Here is a 26410-nt window from a genome sequence, read left to right on the forward strand (position 1 = left end):
ATGGGCGAATCTAATCATCCTTCACACATCGAACATAATAGAAGGGAGTCTCAAAGGTCGACGCGATTATCGATGCAAATGCAGGACGAAGATGAAGAAGATTATGCTTTGGCGGCCATGGGGATGTCGAATGGTGGTGGTTACAGACCCTCGGACTCACATCAACATACTTACACTCCACCACCACCACCACAACAAGAGCCAATACAGGAACACCAACCTCAGTCCCCATTATCACCCATAGAAAGACGAAGAGCATCAACACCACCGCCACGACCTTCGAGTACAACAAAACCGAGAGGAATCGATTCGTTCGCATTACGAAATGATGGTGGGAATGGTCAAATGTCGAGGGGTCCAACATTCGCGTACTCGGGGGAGAATGGAAGTGGAAGCGGTTATGGATTAACAAGGACATCTACTGCAACAAGTATATCGAGCATATCGAGCGAATCAATTATGATGAGACCGGAAAGTCCGTATAGAGGACCTACAGGACCATCGCACCCATATAATATGTATAATCAAGACTCACGATTAGCGAGAACAGCGAGTATAGCGACGACTTCAACAATGCCGGCACCACCACAGGAAATGTCGTACACGGGACCAAGCGGACCAACACATCCTTATGGCATGTATCCGCAGAGTACAGTTTCAAGTGATTCCGACCAGTTGCCGATTGCACCCATTCCTGTTGGTTTCCCAGGTCTGAATAATGATTATCAACGAAGATTAGGTCCGGAAGGTGAGGAGGCCGCGGATCTTATCGGGCCTGATGGGCACACGGAACAACTACCACCTTATACCAAATATCCGGATGAGGCTTTTGCTAGAAAATTACGACCTACATCTGTACCAACACCCGTACCTGTACCTACCATTCAATTGCCAGCTCCCATTGTTCCTATATCTGGTGCTGGTGGTATGGGACTAGCGACTCGAAATCCCGAATTTGCCTCTAATGAAGATCTTCGTTCATCTCAATCACGCCAGTCATCAAGGAGTATAATGTCAGATGGAAGTTCACATCAAAGCAATCACGCCGATATGGAATATTCCGAAAAGCCTCCACTGAAGAAATGGCAAGTTGTTGCCAAAAGAAAATTATGTGGTATCGTTCCTGTATGGGTTGTTGTTTTGATAGTCTTGGTCTTCGTTCTCTTTGGAATTGTACTTGGAACCGTTTTTACTATTTTGAGGCCGAAACATGGTGATGATCCTAATAATAATAACAGCAAGCAACATCACGGTGACCAGTTAGTTTTCATCATCCAGTACCTAAGACCAGGATACTAACTGCTTACAGATCAAGCCAAAAAACAGTATATGCAACCATGACCACCACATTCGATGCAACACCTCTGTCTACTGTACCTGCTTCGCTTCCATCGCTTCCGACCGGAACGTACAATATGCCTCTCACTGTTCCTTCAACTGCTCAGAGTAGTTGTATCATGAACACCGCCGAAAACTCAGCTTGGAGTTGCTCCATAGCAATGACACCACTAGAAATGTCTATTATAGACATTCCGGGTGGTGACGAACTCGCCAACAAGGAAATATCCATGAATTATGGCAACGCTTCCTTTAATTTCTATCCATACGGCGCTCAACCCCCGATTTTGTCGTCTGCTCAGGTGCTATCTCTCGTCAATGATTCGGAATATCCTAGTCGAGGTCCAGCCTGGTTTTTCCAAGTGCCATACAACAAGGTAGTTGTATTGCCGCAGAAGTCTCTCTCAACAAACATGAAGCGTCAACAACCTGCCTCGGGTTTCATGAATCGTAAAGGAGTAGCTCAAGCTGGAGATCAACCTTGGTTTTGTTACTGGAATGGAACCTTATTAGAGGCATTCATTTATGTCAATGAAACTAGTAGCGCGGGTTCCTCCACGGTCACTTCTGGTGGTTCGTCTCCAACTAAAACCGGTAATGCATATGGTACGAGCACTTACTCATCAGATGTACCTTCGTCTACCAATGGAGTTCAATCACAGCAGTCTTCTTCATCTGGGTCTTCTCAAAATGGCCCTCAATTCTTACCTCAATATCCCAAAGTTTACAAAATCGCCGAACGCCGCATCCCTCGAGGTGGTCAAACTGTTCCAGCTTACTGTGTAGCTCATCAGATCTTATCAAATGGCAATGCTGAACCATTAATGAATTCAACTGGTCAGCCTATTACCATTTATTTAAATGAGACGGAACCCACAAGTATCTCGCCATTGTCGTCTCGAAGTCTTGTCTCAGACTTCTTCAAACGAGATTTGGTTGAACGAGACGGGGATGAGAGTTGTGGTTGTGTGTGGCTGGAATCTTAAACTTTGATTTCACTTGGACGCGAGACGAGACTTGATCTACAATAATTTTTTGGGCGTACTTTATGAGGATTGGCGGGATTTTTGGGCTTTTGAAATGGGAAGGATATCTATTGTATATTGGACTCGGTTGGGAACATGGCGTTTGGAACATGGGATGGATATGCATAGCAAGAGCAAGCCTACTTGATCTTTTGCAGTATTGTTATTCGGAGCAATGGAATTTTGGGTATGTAGGATTTGGGTTTGGGGTTTTAGGTTATATTATATGTCGTGGCTATTTCTTTCTATATCATATCTTTCTGAACATGTCAAAATGGAGAGGATGGGGTATTCTATAAGGAATGGTTTATGAAAGAGGAGGATGTATGGCTGGATGGATGAATATCAAGATTTGAATAGAGATGGGGTTTATGAAGAGTAGAATAGGGAAAGAGAGAGCGAATGGGGCTGTGAAAGGGGAATATGGATGACACCTTTTTTGATAGCAATTAGCAATGTGAAATGGTAATTGATTGATCTGAATGATTTGTAATGTAAGGGTGTCATGGAGGGACCTTCGAGTGTATTAAAATTTGAGACAAACAACTTTCGTGAATGTTATTAAGTTGTCCTAGGCTGGTTGGTATCTTGATATCTAGGTATCTCTAGTCTAAGCGCCGTCTCTCTATCTCTTCTTCTTCTTCATCTGCAATCATTTCTCCCTGGCCCTCAAATTCCAGAACGTACCGCATTTATACGGAGCATTTATTTGCATGCTTTGAGGGCGTTATAGTGTTCGTTTAGTACCTGTCTTATTCATTAGTTTATGGACGTTAGCTGGCGGGTCTACACACTTATTTCTTCTTCTCATTCATTGTGCTAAGAAAATCACACTTCTTTGTCAATATTATACATCAGAAAGCATTCATTGCGAGATAAAGCAGCTTAGTTTACCACTCAATTCATATATACTACAACGAATTCATGAGCGCCCAAATCTATTCCCATACCAATAATCCAACCCCCCTAACATATCATCTGCACTATCCCGCTCAAAGATATTGAGAAGCGAAGAGATCTCCCCCACGATCCCCGTGGCAGCAGCCGTCCCCGAAGTGGCCGGTGCACTAGTAATGCTCGAGACATCTGTAGTGGCAATACTGCTTACACTTTCCTTCGTCGTACCACTTGCAAGACTACTCTGGGCACTCGAAGCGCTAGATGACCCCAAACCGCTCTGCGCGCTCGAGGCACTACTCCCCGTAGCAGAAGCCATCGTAGTCATCCCGCTCGTTCTCGTCGACGCCGCGCTGTACACACTCACTGGCTTGAGTATCCCGCCGCGCCCGCTTTGTAAAACGCAGCATTTCCGGCCTCGGCGCTCAAGATGGGATCTCCGTAGCCGGTTGGGATGACGATTTTGCTGATGGATGCGGAGGAGGAGATGGTGGATGTGGCGGTTGTGGCGCTGAGGGAACAGCCGATGGTTCGGATGGCCGTGGAGGAGATGGTGGAGAGTTTGGTTACGGATCCGAGGGTGTTGGTGGCGGGGGAGACGAAGTAGGTTATGTCGGTTACGGTGTTGGAGACGGGAGCAGGAATGGAACTGCTGGAGGAGGAGATGAGGGAGGAAGAAGTTATGGTTCCACTTCCTGAGATCGAGCTTGAGCTAATTCCTGATGATATGGTTCCACTGGAGGTGATGGAGTTAGTTCCTGATGATAAGGGTCCCGTGCTGGTGAGAGATCCACTGGTGATGGAACCGGTTCCAGATGAAAGAGATCCACTAGCCGAAGTTGAACCAGTTCCAGATGCTAAGGAGCCAGTCCCTGTTGGTGCTGATCCAGTACTGGTGAGAGATCCGATTGTTTTTGAATCTATCCCAGAAGAAATAGATCCACTAGCCAAAGTAGAGCCAGTCCCAGCTGCCAAGAAGCCAGTGCTAGTAATGGATCCGGAGACTCCGCTAACACTAGTCAATGAACCAGATGCAGAAGACGATAATTGAGCAGACGTAGGCTTACAGAAGGAGAACTTTTACTGGATACCAAAGAGCTAGAGGTCTTTGAGCTGGAGAGCGAAGAAACAGTGGAAGATGAGACTTGAGATGTCTGAATTGAAGTCACCGAAGTAGGAATTGAGCTGATGCTTAAAATTGAGGATTTGGAGGTAGTACTCGTACTACTGGGTGCCACGACCGAAGTCGAAGTTGAGCTCGTCAAAGTAGAAGTAGGTTTGGTGGATGTGGATGACGTAGTTGGAATCGAAGTTGTCTTAACGGAAGTGGTGGTAGGTGTCTCGGTGGTTTTCACCGGGGTAGTCGTAGGTGTAGTTACCACGGCCGTAGTCTTTTGCGTTGTTGCTGGAGCCGTGGTTTTCTGGGTTGTCGGTGCAGCTTCTGTTGTTTTAGCAGTGGTTTGGGCAGTGGTTTTTGCCGTTGTTTTGGCCGTTGTTTTTTTCGCGGCTCTTGCAAAGAATTTGAACAACCCTACATTTTCAAGATTCCCTTCCGAAGGTGGAGGGGTCTCTAAGATAATTGCAGATGTCGCTGTAGCTAGGACATCAACAACAGCATCTGCTTGAACTCCTGGATATGCTTGAACGGCAGAGACCAAGAGCACAGAAGCAATGAGAGAATGAGAAGAAAAGTACATTTTTAAATGAAAGAATGGAAGAAACAAAAGGACTGTAAGGACTGTAATAACAGAAAAGACTGTATAAAATGTTCAAGCAAAGTTTGAATTGAAGATTCCAAGTTGAGGTACTACATCTTATATTATAGAGGTAACATTCGGGAACACTGATCAACATCGTGGATAATCGTCACAATCATGTTATCGGTAGTACAAAGGATCAGGATCGTATCTATTATTGTTATCATTTGGTTTCAATCATGAGATAAATGATTAGGGGTCAGAAACGAAATGAAAACATAAGCAGATTTCCACAATATAAGCGTAGCTGTTGATTATGTCAGGCGAGTCGTGAGTATTGTGGATGATATGCTGATGAACTGCGCCTCAAGCGATTTAACCTTAAGATCCTACAGTATGACAAACATAAGGCTTCTCTCGGCATTTTATGTTGTACTTCTAGAAGAAGGATGAAATAGGATCAAATTGTAGCCATGTGGTAATGCCTTGGCATAGGCTTTTTTTGGGTTGTGGGGAAATTGTACAGTGATTAAAACGAGCCATACAGATATAGCATATTGTGATACGACGCCTTTCACATCGTTGAATGCTGTATATATTCTCTTCTACCAAATAATTGAAGAAGATAAAATCCATCAAAACACTCATTTTTCTTATTTTTGCTTTCGTAGCAATTGTCTGTCCTTACCTTGAAGTATTGAAATTCGTCTAACATTTTCATTTCTCTTTTCTCATTCATATTTTCCACCTCTCCCAAAGAGCCTCCGAACAACAAAATGCAGCTCCTACCATATCTTTTAACTGCAGGCCTAATTGGCCAGGCCATGGCCGTGAGCATGAGCAGTCGCTTCACTGTTTCATCTACTTGCTCAACTTCTAAGGTAGATGACATGTTGACTGAAACGATCGATATGGTAGATACTGCTATTCAAGGGATTGATACGCTTCTCAATGCTGGAGTTAAACTCAATCCAAATGTTGCATCCGCTGCCATAAAGTCTCTTACGAAGGCTGCCACCACTGCTTGGGGAGTTACGTGTGAGGATTCATAATAAGTCCACTAAATCACTTATTAATATCTTACTAAATAAGAGATATCTTGATGACTAATACACATATAATATGATCTTATATTATAAAATCATATTATCATATAGTTGTATAATAGTATCTCTTATCAAATTGATTTATAATGGAATAGAATGAAATGGAACTAGATGGAAGTATACAGGAAATATCGCTAAATTGATTGGTTGTACTTTCTTTTTATTATCTAAAATGATTCTATAAGATACGATTTAAATCGATCTTATTTATAAGCATAGAATATACTAGAATTTCATTATAAACTATATAAACCTAGAATATTCTTTAAAGAAAATCTAGGAAAAAGCAAGCAATTCATCTCAACTCAGCCTAGCTCTTCTAAATTGACTTCAATTCAACTCTTATTCTATATATTCGATTTATCCCTCAAGCTTAAACTGACTAGATCTTCCACTATCATTATAATAATACTATTCCTTATTATTATAAAAGCTAACCTCCAAGATTACGGAACCTAAATGGTGGTCATATTCATTAAGTGCAGCTGATACAGCTCAACTAAAAGCCGCTCAAGGTATGTACCAAAGCACAGGCTAAATCAGCAACTAAAACACCGAATCTAATAAGAATATAGCAAACTATCAAAAGCTTTACTCAGCCTTAAATTCCGGAACTGGAATGACCGCAACCGAGAACACATTATTCTGTGATGATTCAACATTAAAATGGACTACTGTATGCTTGACCATCACTTGGAGGGATACTCAATCTAACAATGTCCATAGAAAGCCATTGATATTTTCCCTGACGGAGGTGCCATGACCACCGAACAGTACTGTGAGTATTAGATGAACTGTATCATACAGCACTAGCTAATGAAGCATCGCAGTTAAGGCACAAGGTTACACCGATACCAGTGTTGTCAAAGGATTATGGAAAGATCCTGACCACAAACGTGGCAAGAACTTCAATTTCATCATTGACGAATATAACGGAGGTCAAATGTGTGGAACAAAATCTGCCGAAGCCATCACATACTGGCAAACCGGAAACATGTTCATGTGCCCCAACGCATTCAAAACTGCAAACTACAAAACTAGCTTGAAAAGCATGAGGACTTCGACAGCTCAAGTCGAATGGAATGATGTTCGATCACTTCCTGGAACATTCTTGCACGAAATGATGCATTTCCTCGATTTGAAACCACATGGTAAGTCTTTCCTTGTTCTGGGAGTTAGTTGGGATCCTGCTAACAAGAAGAAATAGTTGTCGATCAAAAAGTTACTGGTGATACTGGCGGACAAGTCGCAGCTTATGGTCTGATTGCAGTCTGGATGCTGGGTGGTAAAGCCGGAGAAGAAACTGTGGACAGATCAAAGGCTTTGACGAACGCTGACTCTTACAATGTCTTCGCAACGATGGCATATCTCCAGTCGGCAGAATTTATTGGCTAGACAGAAGGATTGAGAAGAAGAATGGGAGAACGTGTAGATAGAAGGAAATCGTTCAGTATTCATCAGTTTTTCGGTCCTGTTCTGCTCAGGACGTTCTTCTTGCTCTGCTGTGAGGGCGGTGGTACGATCAAACATGTAGGTTAGATGATGCGCGTGTCTCGTTCGAACAGAAACCCATAGAGCACCAGCGTGTGCACTACTAATCTCTCGAAGTTCTTGCATGTAACTTCCACCAATTCATAACTTTTAGTATTGGATAACAATATACCACCGCTCTCAAGACATTGACACACAAGACGAGCCAACATACACTTTGAAAGTCATATTCCGGGCCTACTACCTCAACCCAAAATTATCTAGCAGAAGCAAAATAAGCATGTCTGGCAGTAATAAGAAACGCAAGTATACTCGGGCGAGAGATCCTGCCACTGGCAGATTTTGTGCCGCGCCCAAACCTCAACCCCCAGATCCAGCAACGGCCGCCAAAACAGTGTCCGAAGAACAGTATAATGTATTACTTGGAAAAACCGTATGTTCAAAGTTCCCCGACTGAATATATGTATGTATGTCGGATCTCTAACGATATGCTTCTAGCATCGTGATAAAGAAGGGTACCTGGAGGAGTTGAAACGGGAGAAGTCCAAATTTGAGCAGAAAGAAAAGGAGGTTGAAGAACTTGAACGAGAAATTGCGAGATTGACTGAAAGCAGCAGAGATATTGACAGGCAGAGGCAGGAGCTTGAAGATAAATATCTCAAAGAGTTTGAGCAGCAAAAGCAAGAAACTGAAGAGATTAAACAAGAACAAGAGAGGAGAGTAGCACATCTGCAGGAAGTGATTCGCGAACATGGTCTGGAGGAAAACTACGACATTGCATGGGACGGTGATTTCAAAGAAAAACTGAAGAAGTTTCGGGATCGACATTTGAATTATTACACCAGCGTGAAGGTGTTAATAGTTCTTTGGGCTTCGGATGATTTAGGTCTTTCTGAAGAGGTGGACAACTTGGCAAGGGTATTCGAACATTCATACAGCTTCAACGTGGTGAAATTCGCCATACCTGATCTTGATCCTGCGAACGCATTGGCGAGACGAGTTCAAGAGTTTATAGGAGTTGATTCTCCGGATACCCTTCTCATCTTTTCGTACAATGGTCACGGCAGCATCGAAAATAAAAGCTGTAACGCTATTTGGTCTGGGTAAGTTTGCGACGTGCCACCATTGCTCTCTTTAGCTAACAACATAGAAGAGGCGGTGGTTCTCGTATGCCTTCTAATGGTATCCAGACCCTCCTTGAGGAGTCTAAATCAGATACCCTTCTGTTGTACGACGCGTGCCATTCTGCAAATACTGCTATATCACTTGACCCTCCAGCAGGAAGTGTGACAGAGTTAATCGCGGCATGTGGATTTGAAGCAATTGCCCGAACGGGCGAAAACTCTTTCACGTCCGTATTCACACGGGAATTATCTTCTGCTGCAACACAAGGAGCTGTGTCGGTTTCTAGACTGTACAATCGAGTACTTGCTCGTCTGAGAAATAACCGGGACCGCAAAACAAATGCGACACCCGTTCGTTGCACGTTGGTATCCGACGACGATCGGACATCCATCATACTCGAACCGTTATTGCCACCCCCAATCATCGCGTCTCACCAGTCGTCAGAATTTTTGGATGGCGTGAATGCAGTGTACAATATTGGAATTGTAAAAAGAGGACTGAAAATGGGTGACACTTCTGTCTTTTTGAAATGGTTGTTGCGAGCCCCATCTGATGTTATCGACGTCCAACTACGCCGCATCAACATTCAGAAGCAAACCTCATCGAATGGTGGTCATGAATCTTGATATAGAGGTTTTCAACTCCAGAACCCACGATATGACACGATGCCATCAAGCTAGAGCGACAGATGGCCATCTAACTTAAATGCCAATAGTGTCAAGCTTGAGGGCCAATTTCATCGTTGCAATTGGTAGCGTGCTGACTATTCATGTATTGAAAACCCCACAAGTTTTGTCTTATTGACTCTTGGTGTCTTTGATGACATTCTATAATCGCATGCGGTATGTTCCTAATGGTTTGAGCGGTTTTCCAGAGTAATTACAAGATACATTGATTGACCTTACTGTTGTCGAGCCTCGGCTATTTTTGTCATGCGCAGTGCAGTATCGAGGATTTTGTAATTCCAAGGCCTTCCTGTTGCATCTCTCTTTAGACACGAAAAGTATGATAAACTGAATACCATCAATATAATCAAATTATTTACCAATATTCAAAAGTACTTGTCAAAGAGTCCTGGGTTTCACGCGATTGATATATTTACGCTTCTTCTCTGCCGTTACAGCACAACCTAAACCTAGGCTCTCACAACAACAAAAGTCACGAAATCATTAACCATGGCGGATAGCACACGACCAGACCGCGAACACGGTCGGAGAAGAGATTCACGTTCCAGATCACCTAGGCGACATCACTCGCATTCTCATCGGAGACGATCACCGCATGGTAATCATCATCGAAGCAAGCGACCGACCGAAGCAGCACCAGAACTCCCGTATAATTGTAGGCCGATCACGAAAAATGATTACGAGACATTCAAACCAATGTTTGCATCATATTTGGATATTCAGAAAGGCATATTTCTGGATGAGTTAGGGGAAACAGAAGTCAAAGGGAGATGGAAGAGTTTCCTTGGAAAATGGTAATCATGAATTCTGGCTTAGGCCCAAGAAAGTCTTGGAATACCGGCTAACATGTGTGAGGAATCGTGGAGAACTTTCAGAGGGTTGGTATGATCCATCAACATTGCGAAAAGCCCAAGAATCGGCAAGGGAATACGAGGAAGAAATAGCTCGAGAGTCGAATCCGGTCCAGTCAAACGAACCTTCGTCGAGTTTGAGTCAGCGCGAACCCGAACAGAAAGACCATGAAGTAGGAGGCGATGGAGATGATAGTGATGATTCGATGGGCCCAACATTGCCAGGGGAGATTAATAAATCTAGAAGGAATAGACCGGGGCCCAGTATACCAAACATGGAAGATTTAGAGCTTAGGAGAGGTATTTACACACGCCAGTTATAATTAGAAGTAGCCGCAAAGTCTAACAGTTTCGCAGAAATGGCTCTTGAAGATGGATTAGCTCGCCGCGATGACATAAGGTTCGAGCGGAAGATTGATCGCAAACAACAAAAGGAAGCGCTAGATGAACTGGTTCCTCGTGCTGAAGCCGGGACACGAGAACGACAATTGGAAAAGAAGAAAGAAGTGAACGAAAAGATGAAATCATTCAGAGAGAAATCTCCTGGTGCGGCAGAAGTTCCGGATATTGAGTTGATGGGCGGCGATGAAGGAATTGAAGGATTTAAGAAAAAGAAGGAAGAGTTCCAGCGCAAGAAGAATGAGAGGGAATTGAGGAAGGAAGAAATAATGAGAGCTAGACAAGCCGAAAGAGATGAAAGGCTACAGGAGTATAAACAAAAGGAGGATGGGACTATGGCTATGCTCAAGGCTTTGGCTAAGCAGAATTTTGGATGATCGCATTCAATATGGTTAGCAGGACATGAGCAATCATACGACTTTGGAAATCAAGTCCTTACGATTCTCTTTTAAATAAATTGTATTAATATCTGCCTTTCACAAGAATCCATGGTCAAGTTGAAGAGAAGGCTCATTCAGCCTTGTGATACACAGCCTGTGAATGCCGAGCCGGATAAAATAAATTCACACGTGACTTCCATTGCAACACAACATGACCAATTCAACCTACATCAATGCGACATATCTCCAAACAATCTATACTGGGGAGCGATAGGATATTTGACATTACAAATATATCATAGGCCAGTTAACCATCAACCGCACTCTCCTGAAATAAGTATTGCCAGGGGCGAGGCTGTCACGATGGAAATCATCAGGAAGAGGATGATGCACACTGGACAGAGGGTTAATCGTTTGCGTTGTTTGAACGAAGTCAATCGTAGTTTTGATCTATTTCGCCACTCAATAAGCACAACGACAGTTCGAACTGCGAAACAAAAACCCCAAATACCTAAAAAGCCCTCGAGATCTCAACAGCAATACAAGTAGAGCTTTCACCTGAACATCCCTTGCGAGATTTCATGCTAACCCCCCTGCAGAACTCCAAGTCCAAGACAAGTTTTGGACCCTACTCCACCCCCTCCTCCCCCTCCACCAGCAGCGAAACAACATCCACTTCAAGGTAGGAAATTTGCTTTAATAGGAAGTAGTATCGCCGCTTTGATATTTGCCGGCTACTCGTCCTATTTATTTGTTCTACTCAATAAAGAACCTACCAAATCTTCTTCTTCTAAAGTTCAAGCTGATGTCTCATCCCGCTATGACACCATTGCGTCTACGTTTGATTCGGAAGTTGACTGGACGGAATGGAGTATGGGAATCACGAAGATGCGTAAAAAATTGGCGCAAGAAGCACATGGAGATGTACTCGAAGTATCTATTGGTACAGGCAGGAATCTAGAGTATTATGACTGGGATTTCAAAGGATTCAATGGCGTTGGGAAAATTCAAAAAGTGGGTGGTATTAAGAAGGGGAAAGTTAAGAGTTTTACGGCTGTTGATAAAAGTGGTGAGATGTTGGAAGTTGCCCATGAAAAGTTCTCGACAATGTTCCCAGGAGTCTTGGGCGTGAGATGGATAATTCAAGATGCTTCCGAAAAAATACCAGGCCCCCCTCGAAATGCAAACGAAACAAGCGGGAATAAAGACGCGAAATATGATACAGTAATTCAGACTATGGGATTGTGTTCCGCTGCTGATCCGGTAGGGCTATTGAAGAATCTGGGAGAGTGCGTGAAAGAAGATGAAGGGCGGCATATTATGTTGGAGCATGGAAGAGCAAAATGGGATTGGTTAAACAGAGCGTTGGACAACAGTGCAGAAGGGCATGCAAAGCTTTTCGGATGTTGGTGGAATAGAGATTTGGGAAAAATTGTCGAAGAGAGTGGGCTTGAAGTTGTGAATATTAAAAGACGACATGGCGGAACGACCTGGAGAATTGAGTTAAAAAAGCCCAAAGCCACACCAAAAGACAGTGGCGTGAAGGTTGCGACAGAAGAGAAGATACAGGATGCAACCAAAAAGGGATGGTGGTAAATATCAATCGAGCTCGCCTTTCTTTACACTCCGCTTACTGTACCAACATATCAACGAATCACAAATATATGCGCCGGAGTTGTCGTATTATCAGAAGGCGATATCATAGTAATCGTCCGATATTCTGCAGGATTTGTCCCCATGCTGCAGTAGCTATGTCCATGCTCAGTGGCCACCAATCGCTCTTTTCTCAAATGGCCACCCTGCCCTGTCCAGTCAACACAATTGAACCAGAATGACAATCGAAGGGGGCCAGAGTTCTAGTCGAGAATGGTGAGTACGAAATTGATTTCAGAAGTCTAGATAATTGGTTCGACCTCTCCTTGCATTCCCCTCGATACTCGACATCATTCAGGACCTTGGGCTATTCACATATTTAGCAAGATCAGCAGAATGTCAATTGACGTCCTTGTCCACACGCCGCAGACGTTATGCGTTATCCCCTGCACGGCGATCCCGCTGATGACGTCCGTGAGTTCTGGAAAATTATGGTTACAATTACATGAACTCAGAATTTCCTGGATATCTGCCCGGTAATACGATTACGATTTCAATCACTACGTTGACGAGTTGGAATGCCATGCAACATTCAAGTTTCATAACCATTTGTTTACCTTATCTTCATTCGCATGATTACAACTTACAAGATGATATATTCTCATATCTAGCCATCACGTGCCAGGGGTCTAGATAGGGCGTTCCCCGGCCGGAGAGTAAGGTTACAGTACAGTGGATCTTTACTAGTCAGTTAACCCTTCACGGCCCCGTGTACCGATGTGTTAATGTGGAAACTAAAATCAGTTTAACAAAATCTTTTTACATAACAACTTCCTTGACTTGTTACAAACTGCATGTTGATCATCCAAAGGCGCTTGACTATTTCCTTCTTGTCATTCTCTTATCATTTTGCGGGGTCGATAACCTTGTACGTACGCGGTGGGTAAAGTATTACCTTCTAGGTATTACTCGTATCTCTTCAAATTAGATAGTGAGAAATATGTAGATATTTCTGTCGCTTTTCCTGTTTCTTTCTTCCTGCATATCTTCAGCTTTCCTCTTAATTTTCTCCTTCACATTCAGTAGTCATGCCTCGACATCATGATGCCGACGCTGATGCGGCTCAATTGGCTGCTCATGGCCACAAACAAGAATTGGAACGCAATTTCTCTTTGCTTTCTATGTTGGGTCTAGCATTTGCGATTCTTAATTCTTGGACTGCTCTAGCTGCGAGTTTAAGTGTAGCATTACCAAGTGGTGGACCAACTTCAGTACTCTGGGGATTGATTAGTAAGTTTATTCTCAATTTCGCATTCACTCTATGGACTTGATACTGATTATGGTTTCAACAGCCGCCGGAGTATGTAACTTATGCCTTGCCGTCTCTCTTTCCGAATTCCTATCCGCCTACCCAACCGCAGGTGGTCAATATCATTGGGTTGCAGTCATAAGCTGGAAGAAATATGTTCCCATTCTCAGTTGGATCACTGGGTGGATCAATGTTTCCGGCTGGATTGCACTCGTTGCTTCGGGTGGTCTTTTAGGCTCTCAGTTAATAGGAGGAGTTATTTCACTCATGCACCCAAATTATGAACCACAACGTTGGCATCAGTTCCTTCTCTACGTCGCATACAATATCATTGCCTTTGTTGTCAATGCATTCATGACATCGCTCTTACCTCTCATCACGAAATCGGCATTCATCTGGTCTATTGTCGGATTTGTCGTGATTTGTATTACCGTTTTGGCGACAGCTTCCCCAGATTACAACGACGCATCTTTCGTCTTCACCGACTTTATCAATAGTACAGGATGGCCCGACGGAGTTGCGTGGCTTCTTGGTTTGCTCCAAGCTGGTCTTGGATTGACTGGTTTCGATGCTGTCGCTCACATGATTGAAGAGATTCCAAACCCAGGAGTTCAGGGTCCTAAAATTATGATTGGATGTGTTTTGATTGGTGTCTTTACAGGATTCATATTCCTTATGGTCCTACTCTTTGTAGGTGGTGATGTCAACGATGTTATTGAAAGCGCTGCGGGTCCATTACTTCAAACTTTCTACCATGCAACTGGTAGCAAGGCCGGAGCTATCTGTCTCCTCATCTTCCCACTCGTCTGCCTTCTATTCGCGACCATCTCCATCGCTACAACCTCCACGCGTATGACATATGCTTTTGCTCGCGATAACGGTCTTCCTTTCTCGAGAGTCTTTTCTAGAGTCCATCCAAAGTTAGCTCTTCCACTAAATGCATTGTACCTTACAATGGCATGTGTATTCCTCTTTGGACTCATTTTCTTGGGTAGTTCATCGGCTTTCAATGCAATTGTTAGTGCCAGTGTTGTGGCTTTGGGTGTCAGTTATGCGATTCCTGTCGCAGTCAATTGTTTGAGAGGGAGAAAGTGTTTACCGGAGACGAGAGCATTCAAATTGTCGGAACCTGTGGGTTGGGCTTGCAACCTGGTGAGTTCTCTCTAATCTACTAATCATACTTGGGAGGAAACATACTAATGAGATGAGTAGGTTGGCATTGCATATGTGATGGTTACTACAGTTCTGTTCCTCTTTCCACCGGAATTGCCAGTTACAGGAAGCAATATGAGTATGTTCCCTCCCCCTATTCTCAATCTTAATTTCTACAATACTAACACATCACACAGATTACTGCGTAGTAGCTTTCTTCCTTGTCTTCGTCATCGCAGTAGTGCAATGGTACGTCGACGGCAAGCAAAACTTCACAGGTCCAAGGATCGATATGGATGCTATGCAACATGGAGAAGTTGTGGGGATAGTGGTTGGTGATGAAACTAGTGGGACTCCTAGTGCGGATTTTGGGGATGTAAAGGAAGTCAAATGAACTCGGCACTTTACGATAAAAAACACCTGTATATGCATTATAGATACATCAAGTTATAGATGTACAATATTCAGATTAAAAAATGATATTATGAATAAAAATTCAAAAACGCGAGCATGAAAGACGACAATGCTGGCTGATCTTGTGCCGTCACTCCGGATGATGTGGAATTTTTTATCAATTTCATCATTCATCAAAAGTCGAAACTCAAAGCCAAGCCGAAGATAAACGGCAGTGCCCGAGAATGGGGGTTTCCGAGCCTGGGAGTTCCAGCGCTTCAGGGCTTGGTAGGTGTAAAGATTGGGTATGTGGGGCCGGATAGATGGAGTTTGTGGGGTAATATTCGGGAAGAGAGAACCTTATGTCTTGGAGGCTTGGGGGCAAGACTACCGAGTCATGAGCCCACCAGGCCGTGGGAGGCGTGGAGCGGGAGGTGATAGGGGTGTTGGGTGAGTGTGAGGGGAAGCCCAGTCTTGCTTTGGGTATGTTGTGGAAGTTTTGAGATTTTCTGGGGAGAGTATGGAGGAAGAGACGGTTTCGTACATGGGATGGAGATTGGGAAGTGGGAAGTGACACACGATGTCTTGATATAAGAGTCGTGGGGGAGTTTTGGATGAGTTGGAGGGACGCGATTGAGGATTGGATAGTGCAGGAGTCGCGAGTGGTTCTCTTTAGGAAAGCAAGTGGACGAAGAATGATCTTGTTACGTCACTTGCCCTTGCCTGTACGTTGAGGTTGACGTGACCATTAGCCAGGTAATCGATGGTATTTTGATCTGGTCACTGATAAAAAGTGACAGCATGTTCTAAGGGGCGGTACCTTAACATCTCCACATTCTCGTTTATACCATTTACGCCATGTCAAGTATGACTAGATTGGTGAGGAATATGTAATCTTGCAAATGATTAACAAAAGTTAGATTGCCTGGTCAACAGCCTGGTCAAACTTCTACCCGGAGTCACCAATGAGGAAGAATTAGCAATGCAAACGTATTCATGCGAATCTGGACCGGTGCTCGGCTCTTTACCCAGAAATAAAGGATGCTTAAAAGTGACGATGCTTGAGATATTGTGATGAGCTTATCAGGACGTAAATGAAGCTCTGTTATTTGTGGAAATGGACCGGGTATTGGAGGACAATCAACGAATTCTTTGGAGACTACTATCTGTGATTGATGCGCCGGAGGTCAAGAATGCCTTCCATAACTCTTTGGCTGGGAATTTGCAACGAGATGTTTCGAGGTAGTATGCCCTGGGTTCTCACCGTAGCCGTCGATTCGTCGTATGTCCAGCAGAAGAATGTGGAGCGGAGGAAGCTTGCTACGAGGTACCTTCGTTTGAGATGGTGGATCCATCTAGATGTGCGGTGAATACGGGCTTGTGTTGTTGGACAAGTATCCTGTGTGTACGGGATCGTAATTAACCGGGTTGCCAATTGTAGTAATGCCACGCCTTTCGGGGGATCTAAGAATAGCAATCCTACTGGAGCCTGCGGAGTGGCTTCAGCGTGCCTTTTAGATGCTCTGGCAAATTCAAAGGCTTAGCTATGAAATGAAATGGGAGGAAGGAACATGGTAACCAAGGAATAGTAATAATAACAGCAATATGTTCACAAAAATACGATAGTTATTGGTGAATGATTGGGCTACCTGCCCTTGAAGTGCTTTGTCCAATACTTTCGAGGATTAAGCGATGCCCCCCTTCTCTCCGGCAGAAGAATAACGAGATCGTGTGACACCCGAACAAACAATGGATTGTACACTTCGAGAGGTGGGTTTTTAATATACAGCAGTATTCCAAAACATGATGACTATTGAGAGATTTAATACTTTGTCTCCAGAGCTTGTATTTGAACCTCTAGGGAAGTCAAATCTGCACTCGCAGCTACTAGCTGATCCTAGAAAGTATCAAGAGACGAAAGTCGGAGCCAAATAACAAAAGCCACATAGAAGCCCTATTAACTGATGAAGCAGTGACCAATATCGACTTTCCAAATCATGCTATTAAAGTAATGTACTAAAATCATTAAGATATACATGTGCAGCATCCGAATGTACACATGATTTGGGGAGCAGCTATCTCATCGTAGGACTCTGTTCTGTGAATCTGCTTGTGAAAATTGGATAATGTGCTTAGTATCAATCGGCTACAGTATCGAAGAGCCCATGAGGTCATTTACCAGGAATATGCGCAAGCAACGGTGCAGTGGCAGCGAGAGACGCCATTCTCGATCTAAAAACAACCTCATGAGATATATCGATATTGGTTCTGTTCAGGATTGTTCGCATTCGCGCATAAGAACAGTACATCAAAAGACAGTTTGGCTAGGAAGCTATTGCACTGGTGTTGATCAGAAAATTAGTTCCTGACATCAGATCATGATCTTGTAATGCAGCATGAGTTGTGTTCTACCTAGATTTAAATGTACGAGATTTACACCTGTAAAATTAGCGTTCGCTAGCCTAAGACAGTGAATAACAGGCTTCCTTCCTTTCCACCTCAAATATTTATACAACATTCAACCACGACAACCTCTTGATTAACAACAATCACGTTCACAATGGACGACGATGATGATTTTGGTGCAGATGCGGACTTCCTAACAGCTCTCGCACAAACCCCTGTTACAGCTCCATCTACAAACCGCGTTCAACAACCTACCCCGCAACGCGTCCAACAGCCTACTCCACAGCGTCTTGATCGAGCACCACCAACAAATAATGCCTCCGCAGGTCCCAAGGTTGTTCAACCAATTCCACAAGCTATCGCATCGCGCTCTTCTGGCTCGACAATTCAAGTATCTCTGCGGCAGAAAGGCAATCCAATACTGACAAATCTCAAATCCTTTCCATGGGAATACTCAGATATATTGGCCGATTATGTGCTTGGCACAACAACATGCGCACTCTTCCTATCACTCAAATACCACCGATTACATCCCGAATATATATACAATCGAATTAAAGGTTTGCAGGGTAAATACAATCTGCGAGTACTTCTTACAATGGTTGATATTGGAAATCATGAAGAGAGTTTAAAGGAACTATCCAAGACAAGTCTGGTGAATAATGTTACCGTCATATTATGCTGGTCCGCTCCTGAGGCTGCAAGATACCTTGAGTTATACAAGAGCTACGAACATGCAAATGCTAGTGCTATAAAAGGCGTTGAAAGTAAGAGTTATGGAGATAAAATGGTAGATTTCATTACCGTTCCAAGGAGTATCAATAAACGAGACGCTGTGGCATTGGTTGATGCATTTGGAAGTATCAGAGGTGCTATCAATGCAAGACCTGAGGAGATTGCTGTTGTTGATGGATGGGGAGAGAAAAAGGTTAGAAAGTGGTGCGGGGTTGTTGATGAACCATTTAGAGCACGAAAAGCAGCTCGTAGAGGTTTGAGCAGGAAGGAAGTAACAGACGATGGGCTGGAACGGCCAGAAGGAGTTTTAGAACGTGCTATACCTTTGAGTCGTGTTCCGCTGAGGGAAATGAGCTCCTTGGGAGGAAAATCTGTTGAATCTCTACATCGAAGCCAGAACCTCTCTGAGGAACGACAGGATGAACGGATACCAGGTGATGATGACGAAGAGGCTGCAATCTCGGCCGCTCAGCAAGAAGAAGAAAGAGCAGCTCGAGAGAAAAAGCAAGAATTGGCGAGGAGAGATGAAGAGCTCAGTGGAGGGGTCGCCGCAGCTTTAGCAAAATTACGAGAGAAACATTGAAATACTTAAAGGTTAAGATATCATGTTATCACATGCCCATCTACATTGAGAATCTCTGACCTAAAAACGGCATCACACGCTAAAATTGGACGGGAGAGTTGACCTCGGAAGGGTTTTCGCCTCGAATCACGTTATAACTGATTAGCCTACCAATTCACGATTGCATCAAATGCAAATTTGACGATTTTCATGCTTTCGATGATCTCTGTTCTATATATGCACTTAGATCTTATATATTGCTAGAGGTAGAGCAGAGACCAAATCAATCGATTTCTTTATACAAAGTCTACATTTTACGCAGCTCTCTCATGGCACTGGGACGTTTCACAGAAAAAATCTTTATACTTGCGAAAGTTCCTTTTTCTGGAACAGTTATGTGTAGCACATAATACTGACTCCTTTGGTTTGAGCATAGCGACAAACTCTGTGACCCCCAAAAGAGCAAATTTCTCCTTTCTCCATATCTTTCTCCGGGCTTGAGAGGAATAGGCTCATGTCTATCTATCTCTAGAAACTTTACGCTTCGTTTGCCGTGTGTTTCTGGCCTGAAGAGCCTTTGCGCCTTTTAGCTGGCATCTTCCTTTCTCAGCCGTCTCATCTAGGCCAAGCACTTCTCTTTCATGAATCGGAGAAGAACTTCTTGTATTGTACCAATCACTATTAAGGGCATGGTATTACAAAATGTTCATTCATCCAGCTCTCAAATTCCGGGTATAAATCTTTCCGGATACTTCGCCTCGAAGTTTAATAGAGATTTGCATATGACTTCTTCCTTGGTGGGCTTCATCGTAGTGCTAGCGAGCTAAATCTGATGGTTTCAAATTGTCATTAGTGAAAGTATCTACATTGGTTTGACCAGTCATAGGAAGACTTTGGCTAGCCGTGCAGGTTCTGTCTACATAACCTGTCCTCTCTAGGCTCCTTTACCAGCCTCTCCATGAAGTTGTATACTTCGGTACTGTATTTTTCTTGCATAAGCATTGACATTTTTCCCGTGCGTATTTTAGCCACTTATATTTGCGCTTCCAAGAATATCTCCAAAACCCAATGTTCCAGTCTCTACCACCTCTATAGCCGATTCATACAAGAATGAGGGGATACATTCACAAGCCCCTCATTCATCTGTATCTTCTCGTCAGGTTATCGAATTTTAGATCGAGCCGCGCAAATTTTGCCAATATATCTTACAAGCGGTTAGATAGTTCTTTGTCTCATTCAAAGCAGACTTGACGAGGTTGAAGATTCTTTTTGTTCGCACATATTCACTTTGAGATGGTCGTAGGCGAAATTGAACCCTTTGTTCCTATCAGGGACTATTGTTAGGTAACTTAGTAAATATCAATTGCTTAACGTCGTTGCTTTATTTCCAAACCCTCACCATATGAATTGAGCGCCTTAAACTCACCAATAGTAAACCATGTAAAAGACTTGATATGTTTTTCAACAATGACGCAAATCATGCCAACCCACGACTTCCACCCCTCCCACCACTCCCACCCGTATTTGGACGAGATGGGTTTGAAATCGAAATCCCACAGATAACACCAGGACTGGGAAGATATTGGTTTGGTTGGGGATCAAATAATAATGAGGTCGTTTCAAAGAGTATTACTACTTTACAAAATAGAAATGCAAACCTACGAAAGGAAAATGGACGATTGCGAAATCTAGACGAATTATGGAAAGGGGAGGTCAGACGACTGCGAAATCAAAGTGCCAGACCGGACAGACAGGATGAGCGACAAAACCAGATTATTGAGGAACTAGGTGGCCAGTTGGCTGAATTGAGAGGAAGAGATGAGCAAAATACGCAAGCTATTCAAGGGCTCAAGGAACAGGTAGAAAGATTGGGCGAAAAAGATCAGACGATTGATAGCCTACACATTCAAGTCTCGGAGCTAAGGAGGGAAGTTGCTTTACACGCGCAAAATATTCGAGAACTCACAGGCCAGGTAGCTAAAGCTGGCGAGAAAGATCAGACAATTGAGGAACTGCGCATTCAATTATCTGAGGTAAGGAGGGAGAACGATTCACATGCACGAACCATCCAAGGACTCAGGGATCAAGTAACCAAAGCAGGAGAGAAGAATCAGACGATTGAGGAACTACGAACTCAAATGTCTGAGGTAAGAAGGGACAAAGACTCACATACACAAACCATCCAAGAGCTCAGGGAGAAAATAGCCAAGCTACTTGACAACCCATCCATCGAGGACCTCCGTACTCAAGTAACAACTCTGTCAAAGACGATTGATCAAAAGACCAGATCATCCAAAACCTCCACAAGCAAATAACCATCTTAACCGAACAGCACAGCAAACAAGTGACGGAGCTCCGCGAACGCATCACCACCATATCGAAGGAAAACGACGAGCGCGTCAACATCATGTCGGAACTGCGCATGAAGCTCACCGAGGAGAATGAAAAAAATACGAAGCAGGAATGGACCATTTCCACCCTCCGCAATAAATTGATCAACGAGGCGGAAATGTGCGAGGTGCGTCGTGCGTGGGCTGAGAGACAGCATGAGACGGAAATGGAAAAGGCGCAGTATGAGCTCGGGGAAGTGCGGGTGGAGAATGCGACGCTGAAGCTGCGGATGGAGAAAGCTGAGGGGGAGAGGGATGAGGCGAGGAAGGCGGAGAAGTTGATGAGTGAAGGGTTTGAGGAGGTGGTGGAGAGGAGTAGAGCGCTGGAGGTGGCGAATGAATTGTTAGAGGAGAGGTTGATGAGATTTAAGAGGAGAGAGGCGGAGGCGGAGACGGCGGAATAGGAGGGTGTGTATGAGGAGGAGAATAGGGTGTTAAAAGAGGAGTTGAGGATTGCGAAGATGGCTGGGGCTCAAGAACCTGCTGAAGGGAAGTGACGCTGCGTCTGGGTATACTTTCTGGAGATCGGGTGGTAAGGTACGAAAACAAATCATGAAAACCGAACTTTCTTTAATTCTTCACTCATCACGTCTCTGCTTCCATAACTCATTGATTCATCTCGACTTTTTCATACGTTATAAACATCTCTTTCGAAGCATACACACACACCCACATCAAGAACCAGAGACATTATCATGAAATTTCAATCTTTGGTCATATATTCATTTTATTTGAACTTTCTTTCCCACTTCATTCACTACAGTACTACATACATACAAAATGAACCAACCCCTTGCTTTCTCCACGAACATCTATAACCCCAAGCCCAATTCATCGTCCCTCTCTCACCTAGCAACAAGTATGCATGTAATTTCCGCATCAACAGCATACACCCACACCACGCCCATCCCATCTCCCAATCCCACCCATAAAATCCAACCCAATTCCCATCCACCCCGAAGTGATATGGCCAAGCCCCATACCCCCCAATCAATATAAACAAACACAAACACCATGCTACCGAGTCAATACTTCCGAATCAATACAGCATCAATCCATTTCCGTTCATTCATGCCCTCCCATTCGTCCCGCCCTTTATGTCGATTGACATTCAAATCTTAAATCCAGCGCCCAAACCTAAAAACGCCATAGACTCAACCTAAAGAACCCCAACCTGGTTAAATCGTCAATCCTGGACCATCCATGGTATGACGTTGGTGCACCTAAAACAAAGGATATCGCTCAAAAACTCCATACAATGCAACCTTTCCCTTTCCACTTTTCAAATCCACTCGTTCGCTTCACCCACCCCCAATAATTACTTTCCATCACTTCTTGTCGTTTATAAAAAAGCATCGAATCGCACCGTACCGCACCATAAAGCATCCATTCAACGATGCTCGAATAACTTTTCCACCACGAGACAAAAAGTCATCGCATCGTTTTTCGTAGCTCCGTACGTAAATAACTCCTCTCATTGACCTCTCAGTCCGAGATTGATCCTGCATCCACAACCTCTGATACATCCACCGCATTACCTCCAGTCCTTCCTGGCTCCCAGCCTTCCATTTCATCCCTTCCATCTTCCTTGATCAAGTCCAATAGCACCATACTATTCTTCTTAATCCTCTCAGGTCTATCCACAATTCCTCTTTCCAGAATCAAGGCTTCAGCTGTTTTGGCCCACAATTCATGTAAATCAGGCACACCTTCCACCAGCAATCCCAGTACTTCTCGTCCCAATGGACGCATCGGTGGACCTTGTGAAAGACTTGTTCTCCATACCAAACTCTCATCCGATAGATTTCGCTTGGAAGCTGTACAAGTGGACTTGTCACAGAACCATTCGGAGCATCCCGAAGAATCGTGACCTGAAGTGTCAGGCGGAGAGTGAGCCATAGGTTGGGGTGCCTTCTTTCTTCCTAGATGAGTGAATTTTGACATCTTGGATTTCGGTGCAGCGGTGCTAGGTTCGACAATTGGGAAACGACAACTTTGTAGAGAACCATACCATTGGTCGACGGCGGCTCTCCTCGCATTGTAACCTTTTGTCTGCCAGAACTTTTCTGCCTGCTGGAGTCCGCCGATTGTGAGGATAGCCGAATAAACTTCGTCGGGTGGTCGATCCTTCAAATAACCTCTGATTGACCTTTCCACTCTTCCAACGTATGAAGGAGGCCTTAATCGACGAGAAAATGATGACATGAACAAAGGAAATACCTGATGAACATACAACAACGTTCTGTCGTCATACATGTTCATAGCAAAAGTCTCGAATGGATTAAGCGTGTAGGGCAATCGTGTTAGAGGCGCCCCGCGTCGTTCAAGATGTGAAGCATATACTTTTCGGTAAGTTTCGAAGAAATGAAAGATTGTAAAGATAAGTGGTATTAATCTTTGACGCATCCTTTCATATTGAGGTTGAAATTCCAACACTTGAGCTTCAGTCGTCCGTAAGAATATCTCCTTTCGAGCTTGTAGAGAGATCAAGGTAGATAATTTTGATGCAACATGCAATCGATGCCATATCCCAGCCAGATAGTGCAAGTTCAGTTTCGCAGCCTCTGGCAAAGGGAATAATCGTGTGGTGTAACCAGGTAGTGTATGGGTTGCATGATATCTCGCGATTGGTGCTTCATTCATGGTAACCAAAGCATGAAATGATCTCGAAACTTGTCGCAAGTCAAGAATGGTATGAATTGGCAAAGGTGAGATAATTTGAGCTTGTAATTCGGTTGGGAGAGTTAGGAGAAGGTCGGAGAGAGAAGCACTATGTAGGTCAGCAATTGATCCGAATGTTCACAAGAGAACCTGGTTTCTTGAAGTTTCTTTACCTCTGCCTTTCAATTCTTTCTTGGATGATGTCTGGGTGTGCCTCGACAATTGATGGAGCTCGATGGGTAATGTTCACTTTGGATCTTAGAGCACCCAATGAACCACTAAAACTTGGTCGACGTTGTGTTCGTAGAGACGTGAGGTCATGTCCGAGAGAACGTTTTCTTTGATCGCCAAGTCGGAAGGCCAAGTTCTCATGGTTGACATTTTTCTGCCTCGAAGGTAAATTGAATGTAGCTGCTTCTAATGGCGATGGTTCATGATTAATGAGAGGGATCGACGAAGAACCAATCTGTGAATTTTGGATTGTTCCAGTTGCAGACCCAGCAGCCATAGATCCAGACCCGGACCCTGATCCATTCTCAGCATGCCCATGTCCATTCCTATCATTCTGTCGTACTTTTTCGAAATATCGCTCTGAAGCGAATTCCGTAAGATGAAGGGGTTCCATTTCTTCCCCTACGCTTGGTCTTTGGTACCAATAGGTCGTAGAGTTGAAGTTCTTCGTGAGGGTTAAATCATATCAAGATTTATGGACGACGCTCTTCGAGAGGGAGGGCCGCCCAAGTTGCGCCGAGTGGGAATAAAGTTGAGGAAACGACGTCGCACGATTGAACTTCATGCATTATTGAAAACACCCGTTGAAGTATTTTATGAAGCCAACAATATCAATTCGAGTTATTGAGGAAACCTTGGAAGGTCGTGAAATTTTGAATAGGAATCGAGAAGTTTTGGTAAGATCGGTGGTGGTTGTTGTTGAAGAAGGGAGAAGATAGTTTGAAAGTCGAAAGTCGAAAGTCGAAAGTCGAAGGTTGAAGGGTCGGAGGGTCGAAGGGTCAAACAATAAGGGATTATTGGGGTTGAGATCGGAGTCAAATTGAAGGGAGTACCGAGATAGATAACAAGTCTTGTACCCAGGTATCCTATCTGCCTACCTATATAGATTATGGTATAATTGAGATGGATGTTCAAAGTCCAGACCGATATGGATATTCTAACCAGAATGAAATTGATCCGAATTAAGAAATATCTCTTCTTCTTCTTTGTCTATTTGAGGGCCGTTTTCTTCTTCAGATTGGAATTGATCTGATTATTATTGCAGAGGTGACCTTTTCGAGTGTAACTTTGAAATGGTGTATATCAAGAGAAGGAAGTACAATATCTGTGTTATTCCACCCACAAGTTCTAGTAGGTGACTTGTGACTTCTGATACTGGTTTAATGTTGCAAGGTGTTGAATGGGTAAGATGAATGCTCTATCAATCCTGGTCCTCTCTTCTTTTGGTGTGTGGTTTCTGATTTTTTCCGTTGTCGAGTGTTGTTGGATTCAAGTAGCCATGTACTCAAAGGTAGATGGATGTCCGACAAAGGGATACAGATACAGAGAGACAAATAGGAAGTAAGATGAGAAGGTGGAAGGAAGTGCGAAAAGGGGAAAGGATGAACAACGAACGACCAACGAACGAAAGAAAATCTGGACCTTTCTCTTTCTCTCTCTCTCTCTCTCTCTCTCTCTCTCTCTCTCTCTCCAAAAGACCAAGTGTGGAAAGTGTGGCGGCTGAGATGGATTGATGAGATACTCGTAGATGGGTGAGATAAGTTTCTCGTCTCTTCCCAGAAAGAAAGGGACTAAAAGGAATTCGGTATATCGGGGGAACTAATGAAAGGGAATAGATGGGGATTATGGGACTGTGGGATCTGAAGGGATAGACACGTTTTCCCCTTGACGTTTTCTGATTATCTGATTTTCTGAATTTCTTATTTTCGTATTTTCTTTAGGTACAAGACTACAAGTAGTGTTTGGGTCGTACTCATGTATGGACTCTGGAGTAACTTGGTAAACGCAGCTAAATAGTAATACCGATATGGTAGATTGAAAAATGCTACCTAATTAAAATAATGAAGCCGAGGGTAGGAGGAGGAGGAGGAGGAGGAGGAAGAAGAAGTTTTGGATATCTTTCTTATATATTTTTATGTATATAAATATATAATGTATATAATATAAATTCAACTACGAGTATCAAGAGGTTGGCTGTAAGTT

The 26410-nt window shown here is 43.7% G+C and overlaps 10 protein-coding genes across 10 annotated transcripts; 8 read left to right on the plus strand and 2 right to left on the minus strand.

Annotated features, from left to right (window-relative positions):
* EAF02_012061 (uncharacterized protein) lies at positions 1-2324 on the plus strand (the record flags this gene model as incomplete). The annotated part of the gene is made up of 2 exons (XM_038908109.1): positions 1-1259; positions 1310-2324. The coding sequence occupies 2 exons, from the start codon at positions 1-3 to the stop codon at positions 2322-2324; spliced, it is 2274 nt and encodes a 757-aa protein (XP_038752129.1).
* Positions 2325-3285: 961 nt separating this feature from the next.
* On the minus strand, positions 3286-4957 carry EAF02_012062 (uncharacterized protein; the record flags this gene model as incomplete). Its single annotated transcript, XM_038908110.1, has 3 exons — positions 3286-3556; positions 3628-4322; positions 4430-4957. 3 exons carry the CDS (start codon positions 4955-4957, stop codon positions 3286-3288), a joined length of 1494 nt encoding a protein of 497 aa, XP_038752130.1.
* Positions 4958-5733: 776 nt separating this feature from the next.
* On the plus strand, positions 5734-7458 carry EAF02_012063 (uncharacterized protein; the record flags this gene model as incomplete). Its single annotated transcript, XM_038908111.1, has 6 exons — positions 5734-5988; positions 6509-6578; positions 6639-6739; positions 6790-6841; positions 6894-7214; positions 7271-7458. The coding sequence occupies 6 exons, from the start codon at positions 5734-5736 to the stop codon at positions 7456-7458; spliced, it is 987 nt and encodes a 328-aa protein (XP_038752131.1).
* A 376-nt stretch (positions 7459-7834) lies between these two features.
* EAF02_012064 (uncharacterized protein) lies at positions 7835-9305 on the plus strand (the record flags this gene model as incomplete). The annotated part of the gene is made up of 3 exons (XM_038908112.1): positions 7835-7987; positions 8053-8657; positions 8705-9305. The coding sequence occupies 3 exons, from the start codon at positions 7835-7837 to the stop codon at positions 9303-9305; spliced, it is 1359 nt and encodes a 452-aa protein (XP_038752132.1).
* Positions 9306-9854: 549 nt separating this feature from the next.
* On the plus strand, positions 9855-10992 carry EAF02_012065 (uncharacterized protein; the record flags this gene model as incomplete). The annotated part of the gene is made up of 3 exons (XM_038908113.1): positions 9855-10159; positions 10221-10516; positions 10574-10992. 3 exons carry the CDS (start codon positions 9855-9857, stop codon positions 10990-10992), a joined length of 1020 nt encoding a protein of 339 aa, XP_038752133.1.
* Positions 10993-11358: 366 nt separating this feature from the next.
* On the plus strand, positions 11359-12591 carry EAF02_012066 (uncharacterized protein; the record flags this gene model as incomplete). Its single annotated transcript, XM_038908114.1, has 2 exons — positions 11359-11540; positions 11595-12591. The coding sequence occupies 2 exons, from the start codon at positions 11359-11361 to the stop codon at positions 12589-12591; spliced, it is 1179 nt and encodes a 392-aa protein (XP_038752134.1).
* A 1085-nt stretch (positions 12592-13676) lies between these two features.
* Positions 13677-16314, plus strand: EAF02_012067 (uncharacterized protein; the record flags this gene model as incomplete). The annotated part of the gene is made up of 4 exons (XM_038908115.1): positions 13677-13878; positions 13941-15049; positions 15110-15188; positions 15247-16314. The coding sequence occupies 4 exons, from the start codon at positions 13677-13679 to the stop codon at positions 15441-15443; spliced, it is 1587 nt and encodes a 528-aa protein (XP_038752135.1). The 3' UTR covers positions 15444-16314.
* A 1688-nt stretch (positions 16315-18002) lies between these two features.
* EAF02_012068 (uncharacterized protein) lies at positions 18003-19166 on the plus strand (the record flags this gene model as incomplete). The annotated part of the gene is made up of 1 exon (XM_038908116.1): positions 18003-19166. The coding sequence occupies one exon, from the start codon at positions 18003-18005 to the stop codon at positions 19164-19166; it is 1164 nt and encodes a 387-aa protein (XP_038752136.1).
* Positions 19167-20599: 1433 nt separating this feature from the next.
* Positions 20600-21939, plus strand: EAF02_012069 (uncharacterized protein; the record flags this gene model as incomplete). The annotated part of the gene is made up of 2 exons (XM_038908117.1): positions 20600-21292; positions 21433-21939. The coding sequence occupies 2 exons, from the start codon at positions 20600-20602 to the stop codon at positions 21937-21939; spliced, it is 1200 nt and encodes a 399-aa protein (XP_038752137.1).
* Positions 21940-23020: 1081 nt separating this feature from the next.
* On the minus strand, positions 23021-24821 carry EAF02_012070 (uncharacterized protein; the record flags this gene model as incomplete). The annotated part of the gene is made up of 2 exons (XM_038908118.1): positions 23021-24305; positions 24370-24821. The coding sequence occupies 2 exons, from the start codon at positions 24819-24821 to the stop codon at positions 23021-23023; spliced, it is 1737 nt and encodes a 578-aa protein (XP_038752138.1).
* Positions 24822-26410: the final 1589 nt, after the last annotated feature.

Source organism: Botrytis sinoallii (assembly GCF_014898435.1).
Source record: "Botrytis sinoallii strain Bc 23 chromosome Unknown BSIN_039, whole genome shotgun sequence".
Taxonomy (NCBI): Eukaryota; Fungi; Ascomycota; class Leotiomycetes; order Helotiales; family Sclerotiniaceae; genus Botrytis; species Botrytis sinoallii.